At 40.1% G+C, this 12,298-nt stretch overlaps 1 protein-coding gene across 1 annotated transcript; it reads right to left on the reverse strand.

Moving 5' to 3' along the window:
* Positions 1 to 3,623: 3,623 nt before the first annotated feature.
* LOC141826311 (uncharacterized) lies at positions 3,624 to 4,791 on the reverse strand. The gene has a single exon (XM_074713553.1). It carries the CDS (start codon positions 4,716 to 4,718, stop codon positions 3,624 to 3,626), a length of 1,095 nt encoding a protein of 364 aa, XP_074569654.1. The 5' UTR covers positions 4,719 to 4,791.
* Positions 4,792 to 12,298: the final 7,507 nt, after the last annotated feature.

A 12,298-nucleotide genomic window follows, 5' to 3' on the forward strand; every position in this document is an offset into this window, starting at 1 on the left:
CACATGGATGATATTTTTAATGATTGAGCTGTCTATGCTTGCTAGAAAATGACTGGGGTCGATAATTGAAGGTGTCATGTAAATTTATTGTCACCTTTGCAGGTAGGTAAAGCAGATGCGGAGACAAGAACAAAGACTGAAGGGGGTCATGGAGGGGCATGGGGATTGCACTAGCTTCCTCCCATCAGTGTCCTTTTGACTCCTTTCGTCTCTTGGCTTTACCATGTCTATGGCCACATACATTGCCCCTAATTTCAGCCCGGGAGATGTCTGTTCCCTACAGCCCATGCGGCACAGAACGGGGACACATGAGTTACTAGTGTGGTCCTTGAACAAACACAAACCGAACTGTTCTTATCAATGCACTCAACATTCCACAATGTGCCTTAAGCAAGCTTCCAAGCTTTGACCTAGAAGGATAATTGGCCATAATATTGTTTTTTTCTTTTTTTTCTTCGAAAGAAAAATCTAGTAAGTCATTCATTAAATCATCCAAATGGTTATGTACATTCGCCAAGCAACAAGAAAAGTTTGAGAAGCAAATATGATAAACTACGTAAAATTGTTAATTGATAATCAGGCAGCAAGTAAGGTGATGCAAATCAAGAGTACAACCACTAAATAAAAGTTATGGTCATCACCTCCATCAGCATCATCACTACATATATAGATCAATCTAATCTAAGAGTTTTAGGCTCTCAGACTTCCAACGCACTGAATGTCAAGAATCAGAAAGATTCATGGATAAAACAAGTAGTATCAGTACTAATTAGATTCAACCAAGGTATAACTGTTTTGAAGTTAAAGGAGGCAAGCATTGATAAGATCAGAACAAACATAAACTATAAAAGCAGCATCTAAACAACCAGTAGCTTCATTGAACACCAAAGACCAGAAATCAGCAACATTAAATGGCCAAAAACAGAAATTTAACCAAAAGGGATGCACTGTTTTTGACACAAAATGAACGGGTTAAGAGAAGCAGTACAAGTACTCGATGGGGACATGGGGTCTTCCTTCCAGAGGATAAAGGATGAGGAGGGCCACCGGAGCCGAGTCGCCGCCGCTTTTGCTGCCTCCTCGCTGACGGTGTTGGCTCAGAATCAATGATTCCACACACGCACAAAAGCAAAGGAAACAAAAAAACGAGAAATAGAAGGCAACGAGGGACAAAAAATAATGAAGAGGAGAAATTATTCTTGCAATGAATGAAAAACTACAGCCTTCGGAGGTGTATTTATACACCAAAAGGGATAAGATTCCACGTCACTTGAACCAATAAAAGTAACACCACTATAAGCCATGAAAAATAGGAAAGATAAAACTTAAAAACTTATCAACTAAACGTTAACTAAAGACCTATCAGGATTATTTGCTAACATTACTCCCCCTAATCCTGATATGGTTGTAAATCATGAACACCGAGTAGTTGTCGTATCGCAGCTGAACCAAGCAGTCAAAGATACTATCAAGCAGGCTAGGAATGGCCTTTATCTTCCTCTCTCCAGAGGTCAGAATTGTATTTTCATCTTCTATAGCTTCTTCGTTAACGAGAACACCTAGTTGAATCATCTTTCTACCATGCCCCTTCATTGGTCTTTTCAGTGTTACAAGTGTTTGCCCTGGAAGTTCTCCTCTATGGCCAGCTGCTCTCATTTCATTAGCTAATGAACCAAGTTCAGTGACTTCTGAGCTATCCAGAAAATTCTCATAAAGTTTGAGTCCCTCAACTACATTTACCATCATGCCATCACTTGTTTCTCTGGCCAGGAATTCTTTTGGAGTTGATATTACTTTCAGAATTTCATGTTGATCTGAAGTCATAATTGTCTTGTCTCCACAATCAGAATCTTGATTACCATGCGCACAACCAACTTCCGACTTATTATCACTGGTTCCAAATGCATTCTTTCCATCCTTCAGGCAAGAGTTGTCCTCTGATCTATGTGGATTGCAGTTTCCATCCTTTTCATTGAGAGGCAAGGAATCCTTGACCGATGACATCTGCTCATTGTTCTGATTTATCTTGATAGATTTCGGTTCCTCCTCCATTGCTTTGTACCAGCAAGCCTCGGTTGCAGCCTCTTGGTAACATGTCGGCTCTTCAGACATCACCATCATCACCTCTTCATCAATACCAACAACTTCCTCAGTGTTGGCGTAGATATCGGCAAGGGACCTATAACGGACTGGCCCTTCATAAGACTCGGGTGTATTTGATTCCGAAGATGAGGTAGCTGCATGGGCGTTCGATGATGGTGTAGATGGACTTGACACTCTTGTCATGGGCACCACGGCTTCTGGTGGTGGTGCGACCTCTTCCACCCCTGCCTCAGCATCTGCTGCAACAATCGGCTCGTCGGAATAGGATGATTTTCTTCATTGTTAGCACCTGCATTCCATGTCCATTCACAATTTTCTTGAAATAAACATCTCTACTTACTTGTAGCTTGCCACGCCTTGGATTAGCCACCTGCCTTCCTCGACACCCAAGTATACCATGGGTGAACTTCTGTCGTCGAGTTTCTTAAGGTGAGGGGTTGTGTTTTTCACATATGCAACACAACCGAACACCCTCAAGTGGGTGAGATGTGGCTTTCTCCCCATCCAAGCTTCAAATGGGGTACGCTCTCCTAGCGCCTTAGTTGGGAGACGGTTTAGTAGATAGACAGCATGCCTAACCGCCTCTCCCCAGAACCTTGCCGGCATATGTGTACCCTTGAGGAGAGATCTTGCCATGGCCATAACGATGCGATTACGACGCTCCACAACACCATTCTGTTGGGGTGTGTAGGGAGCCGTGAGGTGCCGCTCAATTCCTTCATTTTCATAGAACCGAGTGAACTCCGTGGATAGAAACTCGCCGCCCCGATCTGTTCGGAGTGTTCTGATCTTGTACCCAGTCTTGTTCTCCGTCAAGACTTTGAACTTCTTGAATGCTTGGAATGCATCATTCTTTGCTGCCAATAGAAACACCCACATCCACCTTGTGAAATCATCAACAATCAAAAGTAAATACTTGTTATCGGCGAGTGTACATGGTGAGATTGGCCCGCAAATATCAGCATGGAGAAGTTCCAACGGCTTCTCTGCTCTAAAGTTTGCTTGGTACGGGAATGGTGACCTTGCATGCTTGGCCATCACACACACCTCGCAAAAGTTGTTTGGCTGGGGCAATAGTGGCACACCAACTGCCAATTTCTTCTTCCCCAAAAGCTTCAAGTCCTGAAAATTGACATGTCCGAGCCTTGCATGCCATAACCAGGTTGGGTCTTCTAGGCTTGCTATGAGACAGACCTGCTTGAATGTCTTCAAGGTTATCTTGTACAAGCGATTTTGTGTTCGCTTTACCAGCATTAAGAGCTTCCCGCTCCTATCAATCACCTTCATGGTATCTCCTTCCATGTGCACCTCGTTCCCAGTTTCTGTCAATTGACCAAGACTCATAATATTACTACAAAGTTTCAGAATGTAGTATACCTTGTGGAGAGCCTTCTGATCGCCATTCTTGCATTCGAACACAACCGTTCCCTTGCCCATTATCTCAATGGTTGATCCATCGCCAAATCTCACCCTCCCGGTGATGGTTTCATCTAATTCTTGAAACTTCTCACGATGGTCGGTCATGTGGTTGCTGGCACCGTTGTCAAGGTACCAGACGTCTTTATCTTCTCCTTTTTTTCGCTACGATACATATCCGGTAGAAACCTTTCTTCGCTGAGTAGAATGGTATCCTGCCGTTCATGCCTTGTGTGAGACTCCTCGTGGGACACGGTCATCATCAGTGTTGGCTCTTCATCGGTGGCACAAGTGAGGTGAGCTTCATCACGACGCTTGTTGTAGCATTCAGACGCATAATGCCCCATTTTCTCACAATTGAAACATTTTATATGTCTCTTGTCACGAGCATCATTGCCGCTAGTGCCTCCTGCACTGTCTTGGCGCTGCGTACCATGGCCACGTCCGCGCCCTCGCCCACGCCCACGCCAATTGCCACGACTGGGATTGCTGGATCCACGCCCCTTGCCTCCTGATGAAGTGTCTACGTTGCTCCCCTTCTGTCGCATTTGCCATTCGGCATGAGTAAGTAGGAGCTCACCTTCTGTGTTGTTGGTGTTGCCATGTAATTGTAGTGTTCGTTCCTCATACGCCTTCAATCGCCCTATAGCCTCCTCAAACGGCATAGTCTCAAGGTCGTGGAACTGCTCAATACCGGCAACAATAGGGAAGAATTTATCAGGGACAGAATCGAGCAACTTTTTTACCAGAGAGGAATCTTCAAGTGTGGCACCAAGGGTGGAGAACTTGCTGCTCAAGGCGCTGAGTTTGTCAGCAAACTCATCAATCGTCTCGGTCTCCTTCATCCGGAGGGCGTCAAACTCGCTCTTCAATGTTTGTACGCGTGCCTTCTTCACCCGATCACTACCAAGATACCTCGTCTTGAGGCTATCCCAGACTTCCTTCGTCGTCTTCTTTTTTGCGATCTGGAGAAGAATGTCTTCGGGGACACACTGCAAGATATATGCACGTGCCTTTTTGTCCTTCTTTGCATCTACCTGGGCTCCTTCTGCTGGCTCCACCGTCTCCCAGACTCCCTGGGCATCAAGAATCGCCTCTGTCTTGATCGCCCACACAGTGTAATTGTGAGGGCTTAGCATCGGATAGGGAAATGACACTCCGCCGTTCTCCTTCGCAGCAGCTTGTGGGATACCCGACATTTTTGTAGAATCGTGGATTCAAGGCTCTGATACCAATTGTTGGCTCAGAATCTACAAAACCACAGCAGCACAAAGCAAAGGAAACAAAAAAAAGAAATAGAAGGCAACGAGGAATAAAAACAAACAATGAAGAGGAGAAATTTTATTGCAATGAATTGAATTCTCTACATGCTACGGAGGTGTATTTATACACCAAGATGATAAGCTGTCCACGTCACTTGAACCAATAAAGTAACACCACGTAAGCCATGAAAAATAGGAAAGAAAAGTCTTAAAAACTTATCAACTAAACGTTAACTAAAGACCTATCAGGATTATTTGCTAACAGACGGCAGTGAAGATGTGCGATCCCCCGGACGGCGGTGTAGAGACGGCGGTAAGAAGGATGCGATCAGCTTTGGCGAACCCTAACATATAAAAGTTACCCTAAAAATTAGGCCCTCCTAATTTAAGGGCCCTAGGCCGTCGCCCTGGTTGCCCTGACCCAGGGCCGGCTCTGCTGACCTTTTAGCTATGCTCTTTGATATTGTTATCCAAGATAAGAATCGAAGACTTAGATGGCTTTATGGAACTAATAAACAAATAAAGTATCTATGTCCCAAGAGAAGTATCAGTTTCAATCTGGAATTCTTCTAGATATACATTTTTTAAAGCTTTGATATACATGGATTTAACAAATCTAGAGCATTTAAGCTGATCAGTTTAGGGTCACTAAATTAGCATGATTGTCTTATATAAATATTAGCTTGGAAAACTTAGCTGCATATGCAGTAATGATTTAACAAAATGTGCAACTACAAGCTTAACTCGATTAGTGAATAAGTATCATGCAAAAGAAAACTCTTACACATAATAATTTCAAAAGAATCAAAACATGGGACTAATATGTACACTGAGAAAGTAGTAAAAAATAAATAAATGTAGATTGGTCAGTTGCTGCAGAAGCAACAAAAGAGCAGATTGATCAAGTGTACTATTTCTTTATTATGACTGATATAGGTTGGTTTTGCCTGGTATTTCGTTGATAAATTTCCATGATCTGAACATGTAACACTAACCCAATAAATGAAATTTTACTGAACTGGTAATAAAAAAAATGAGCTACTTTTTCATATATTCAAAAGAATGGAATTCGGAGGCTATAGTGTACATTGCTAAAATGATGAGGTATAAAAAAATTTATACCTCCAGAAATTAAGCCTAAACGAAACAAAATACAGAACAAAAAAATTTATGTTTATTTTGTGGGATTACTTGTAAAGTATAAAAGAATTTAGATCTCTAATAAAATAGCTGACCTTGGTTCGTCAACTCAACTTGCTGCAACATGATCATGACTTTCAAGTAGCAGAGAAATCAGGAAAAGATAGATTTCAATATACTCAAATTAAAGACGTTAAAATTCTCAAACACACATCAGCAAGGAAGAATGCTACTGGCAGAAGTAGCAAGAAAACCTGATTCATCTGGATATTCTCTGAAGAGTTAATTTAACCTGAGTAGGTAACAAAATGAAGACACTAACAAAATGAAGCATGCAACTTTGTCACGGATCAATAGTTCAACCCTACTACTACTCATAAATTGCCACTATGTAGACCAAGTCTCCTATTTATATCTCTAAGAGCCGATCAAGAGAAATTGCCATTGTTGATGGATGATGCTATAACATTGTTACATTACATGCAGCTAATGTGTTTGATCATGATTTAAAGCCAAAGAACATACTAGCAAATGCAAACAGCAAGCCATATAAAAGGAAAACTTTACAAAAAATGATAGAAACAGCTGATAAGCTGTGATAGAAAACTAACAAATGCAAACAACTGATACTAGCAAATGCAAACAGCTGATAAGCTGTGATACAAAAAGTGATAGAAACAGCTGATACTAGCAAATGCAGGAGCGACGCTGCGAGGATCTGCAGGAGGAGACTTTGCCGCCAGGAGTTTCGCCGGAGGAGACTTTGCCGCCAGGATCTACCGGAGTGACGCTGAGGATCTGCAGGAGCGACGCTGAGGAGCGACCGTGCGTTCGAACACCGGAGGGAGAGCACTGGAGGGAGAGCCGGAGGGACCACGAATTCGCCGAGAGAAACAACCCGTAGAGAAAGAACGTCGGAGGGGAGGGAGAATGCCGGAGGGAGAGCGCCGGAGGGAAGAGAGAATGCCGGAGGAAGAGCGCCGGACGGAGAACGACGGAGGAGTAGCGCCGGAGGGAAAAAAGCAGGGGGATCGCAGAAGAAAGAACGCGTAGAGAAGAATCTACAAGATCCAAACCCTAAATCGCGATTATAGCGACGGAAGTAAATTTCCATCGCTAATTAGCGACGGATATTTTACTTCTGTCGCTAGAAAGGTGGATTAGTGACGGATAATTAATCCTGTCGTTAATTAGTGACGGAAGTAAATTATCCGTCGCTAATTAGCGACAGAATTAAAATATCTGTCGCTAATTAACAACGGAATTATAATTTCCATCATTAATTAATGACGAAATTAATTATCGGTGGCAGATTTAACTATTATCAACGGATTTTAAAATTCCGTTGTTAATTATAGCGACGAAAAAAAATTCCGTCGCTAATTCATGGTTTTTTTTAGTGAAATATATGCATCAACATTGTTCTCTGTGTTCCCAAAGAATTATTATGCGTGACAACTTAAAAGAACAAGTATTTTTTAACTGTTTCATGAAACAAAATTCATCATAAGCACAACTACTTGACATGACAAGAAATGGGCCAACGGAGCCTAGGTTATACCCAACTCGATAAGCTCATTTTGGCATGTCTACTTATAAGACCCAAATTCAAATTAAAAAAGTCTGCCTAAGCAACGCTTTTCAATATTATTTGAAGACCCAAAGTCAAATTAATATCAATTCTTTCGAATATATACTCTTTATCACTACTTAGACAAATTAAAAGGACTCACTTTATTGTTAACTTTGTTTAATATTCAAGCTCAAATCATTGGTAATTACCTATATATCCAAAACTTTGACCATGCATGATACGTAATCAACAGCGTTATTAGTGATTTTTTGTGCGTGCGCAAATGATGAATCATGCATCGATCCCTAATACTAGACTATAACATAGATTCAAATTGGACACAAGAACATCGATCCATATGTATAATGTCCTTCAAACAGCAGAAAACAAACGTAGAACATATATATATAGCCTCGGTCATGATATTTCTTCACCAGCGTACGCGGCCAGGGGACGTGGCCAGCGACATCGACCAGCCTCCCAGCGACGCCAACCGACGTCCCAACGACATCGGCCGAATGTCCCAGTGACATCCTAGCGACGTTGGCTAGCGACCCAGCCTCACGGCTAGGCTAAGGTGAGGTCGTGGTCACCACTCCTCTAAGCTCCATATCCGACAGGAGAGGAGAGGGAAAAGGAAAGTAGAGGGGAGGAGAAAATATTGACTTTATGACATCGGACGAGATAGCGATTATCTTACGGACAATATTGTTTCGTTGGTTCAACTGTTATCACCAGAAACAATCTTCTAAAATATGTTGATTCAGAAGAATATCAAGAAATAGAAAAATAAATGGCAACGCCCAAAATATTATAAATCAAAAACTTTATTTTTTACCATAACCCTAACCCTATTTAAATAGTCTAAGAAAAATTGAAAAAAAAAGTAAAAAAAAACTAAAAAGATAAAATCTACCCTACATTTAAAAAAGAAAAATAATAAAATTAAAAAGATAAAATCTAAACTAATTTTTAGAAAAAAAAAGTAATCATAAAAATTTAAAACAAATAAAAGAAAAGGTTAAAGACTGTTTTGACGATCCCATTTGAGTGGACCATAATATCAGAATCCTACCATGCCAACTGCATCAAGAGGTTATGGGTTGATTATCTTCTTTGTCGGTCGTCTCAATCGCCATTTTTAAGACCCAAAACGAAGATTGATAACCTCGAACTTTTCTCGTCACAGTTCGGAGGAGAATATAATTGTATCAGAAGACAAACTAATTGTGTTGCTGGATACTCCTGCATCAGATGCCCCAAGTTGAAAAGAACTCATCCTCGAGTTCAGGATAGTGTCTTCAAAATAAAAACTTCTTAAGTATTGATGAATCAAAAGTTGTCATGTAAGTGGTAGAATGAGAGAAAGATCATCTGATATTAACTCTCTAGGCGATTGTTGTACTGCTGATGGAATATACTCTGCATCTTCATATAATCTACCATCTAGAATCTCACAATCATAATCATAAAATCAATGGCGGAGCCAGCTCGTGTGATCTACTCGGGTTGATTCCAAACTCTGAGCTATGACGACGGTATACCCCGGGTACCCTTTTCATTTTCTTAAATTTTCTTTTCTCCCATCTATAAATTCAAATTTTCCCCCCTTTGGATGTCGTCGGGCCCCCGGGCTATAGCCCAGGTAGCCACAAGGGTGGTTTCACCCTTGCATATAATACCTCGTCATATATTAGCTCGTCAGTTGACTCAGTCTCGTCTTCATCATAAATTGGATCACCGACTATTTCGATCTTGTCATCCATATATATATATTTTTCTCAAGAAACATTTTATCCAAGTAAAAATAAAAGAACTTACGACCTTTAAGATTTTGGGTACTACGATCACAGTATGAGACTTCCTCGGTTGGAACTTGTCTATCACGACCTCGACCACGTACCTCACGATCTTTAAAGTCTTGCACTGTTAGACATTGGAATAACTCTGTAACTTGTCCCTGTAGATCTTCAAATATCTCGTCTCGAGTGCTACGCTCACGGTGCGAGGCTTCCTCAGCGGGGACTTGCCTATCATGACCACGACGACCATCCATAGGATCTAAAAGCTCTGATACCAACTGACGCCGAGCGAGATAGAGATTATCCTACGGGTAATATTGATTCCGTTGGTTCGACTGTGAATGACGAAAATAATCTTCTAAAATCTATTGATTCAAAATAATACTAAAAAATAGAAAAAAAATAATACTGCTCAAAATATTATTAAATCAAAATTTTTTTTTACAAGAACGCTATTCCTATTTAAATAGTGTAAGAAAAGTTGAAACGAAAAAAAAATAAAAAAGATAAAATCTACCATACGTTTAGAAAAGAAAAAATTAATAAAATTAAAAAGATAAAATATAAATTAATTTTTAGAAAAGAAAATTAATCTTAAAAATTTTGAAATAAATTAAAAAAAAGTTAAAGATTAAATCTAGAATTTTGACTATTCCATTTGAGTGGACTATATATAGTGTCGCAATCCTACCATGTCAACTGCATCAGGAGGTCAGGAGTTGATCATCTTTCTTATCAGTAGTCTCAATCATCTTTTTTCAAGACCCAAAAGGGAGGTTGGTAGTCTCGAGTTTTTCTTGTCACAACGGAATATAGTTGTATCGGAAGACATAAACTAATCATGTTGTTGGATGCTCTTGCATGATCACCTTATATCAACGGAGAGAATCGTCGGCCCCGAGGGAGGAGAAAATCGGAGAGGCCGAGTGAGGATGGATCGGAACTGACGGAGGGAAGATCACGATGGGAAAGAGGAATTAGGATTTGTCACGAGTGGGAAAGAGGCGGGAAGGGAAAAGATGGGGAGTGTTGTTTAATTTTTAGGTTTTTTTTGCTCAAATTTTAATTAAAATTCATCATAAATTTTGATGACGGATCCTAGATTCATCATCAATTTCATGATGAATCCAAGATTCGTCGTCAAATTTTTTTTTTCTTGCAAGATCGACAGTTTCATGTTTTTTGCAATTGAGAAAAATAAAATAAAATTGGCGACGAATTCAAGATTCGTCTCAAAATTGACGATGAATTATGGACGAAAGAGGTTGGTTGCCAAATATGCGATGAAATAATTTTGTCACAAATGTCGTTCTTGATTAGTGATATATAATTGTTATTTTTATTACTAATATTATTGTCTATTTGTGATAAATTTTATTCGTTGTTAAAATTTGTTGCTAATTTTATGTTATTTTGTAGTGTTATAAGCTTTAGGTTTTTTTTTTGTTTCTCAGTCCTTTCAGTAATTTATAAAGGAAGGAAATGGAAGATGACACAATTTGCATGTGTTTTTTTTATTCAAACTTATCAAGTTACGTAGGTAGGAAGGTAGTAACTTATGGGGACCTTTATAATCATACACGTTTAACTCAAGCTGCATCGTGGAAGTGGTGAACATAAAATGGTTGAGTAGCTAGTCTTCTTCTCCTTCCTTTGCTTTGTCTTTCTCGATCGATTGAGTCATCTATAAAAGATGGGATGATTTTTTATACAACTAGAGTTTGAGACTCTTACCGTGTATATCATAACGCTTGTAGTGCTTGAATTATTAGTGATATATGTTGGGTCATCCACAAGGATCAATTTGTGCTTCTCAGATTTAACCCATGGTCAGTACTTGGAAAATTTTCACCTGATTGAATCATCCACCTCCATAATTACTTAGATCATAAAATCTAGATACTTGGATTAATTAAATTAATTGATTAATTAAATTCGGTGATGTACGAAAAGAAAACATGATTTTGATATTTTGAGGAATATTTTTACTACAATAAATATGTTTTTTTTATTTACTCTCGTAACTTTTAATTAATTAATTAAATTGATTGATTAATGCAATGCATGCGGTGACGTGCAAGAACTTGCTTTGCCATATTTAAAACGAACCGCAATAATTGTACTGTACTTTTGCTAACGTGTTGTTATCATGCATATGGATTATAGTCCAAGACTCCATGTGCAGGCAATCTAACAATATTAATGTTTCTAAATTATATATATATATATATATATATATATATATATATATTGAGAAATGATTTCTGAGTGCCTCCTACATGTGCGTCCGTGAGCACTATCTGATCCACTGTCCATTACATGATCACACATAGATCTGACCGTCCAAATATAGGAATGCACAGTTCCGTCCCCAACCCGCTACCGCCGCTCTCACAGCACCGTCTGGCCACCATCGACCGCTGGCCCGGGCGCGATCGATGTGCCGCTCGTTGGCGTATTGGTCGGCGTTGGATTTGGTCGGATTGTGGCCGGAATCCGGCGTAATTTGGTCAAAAACGCGATCGACAGTGGCACGCACTGATTTCCGGCCAAATCGCGGTCGGATTCCGACCAAATCGCGGCCGGAGACCGGCCGAGGAAGGATCGGAATAAGGCTTCTCTCAATTCGATCATCATCGATCATCGGCTAGTACTGAAGACGATGACGTAACTCGTGACTTCCGAAGCCGTCTAGACGGGAGCTTGGCGTGGATCACCAGTAGAGGCGGGACTTCGACGAAGACCACTCGATTGATGCCAATACCGCTCAAACGTCATCCACGAGGTACAGATTTAGAATAATTTATTATTCAAAAAAATTTAATTTCCTACTATGCCTTGTACACTTATTATCTCCTATATGCATGCATGTGTTGTGTAATAATTCATGTAAATTATTTGTTTATTTTCGCTGCGCACGTTTTCGAAACATGTAAACACACGTATTGCACCGGGACGATCCCAACATTATATGTTGATGACATATTACTAATAGGAAACGA

Source organism: Curcuma longa, chromosome 4 (assembly GCF_044706935.1).
Source record: "Curcuma longa cultivar G26 ecotype Majalengka, Jawa Barat chromosome 4, ITB_CL_G26_1.1, whole genome shotgun sequence".
NCBI lineage: Eukaryota > Viridiplantae > Streptophyta > Magnoliopsida > Zingiberales > Zingiberaceae > Curcuma > Curcuma longa.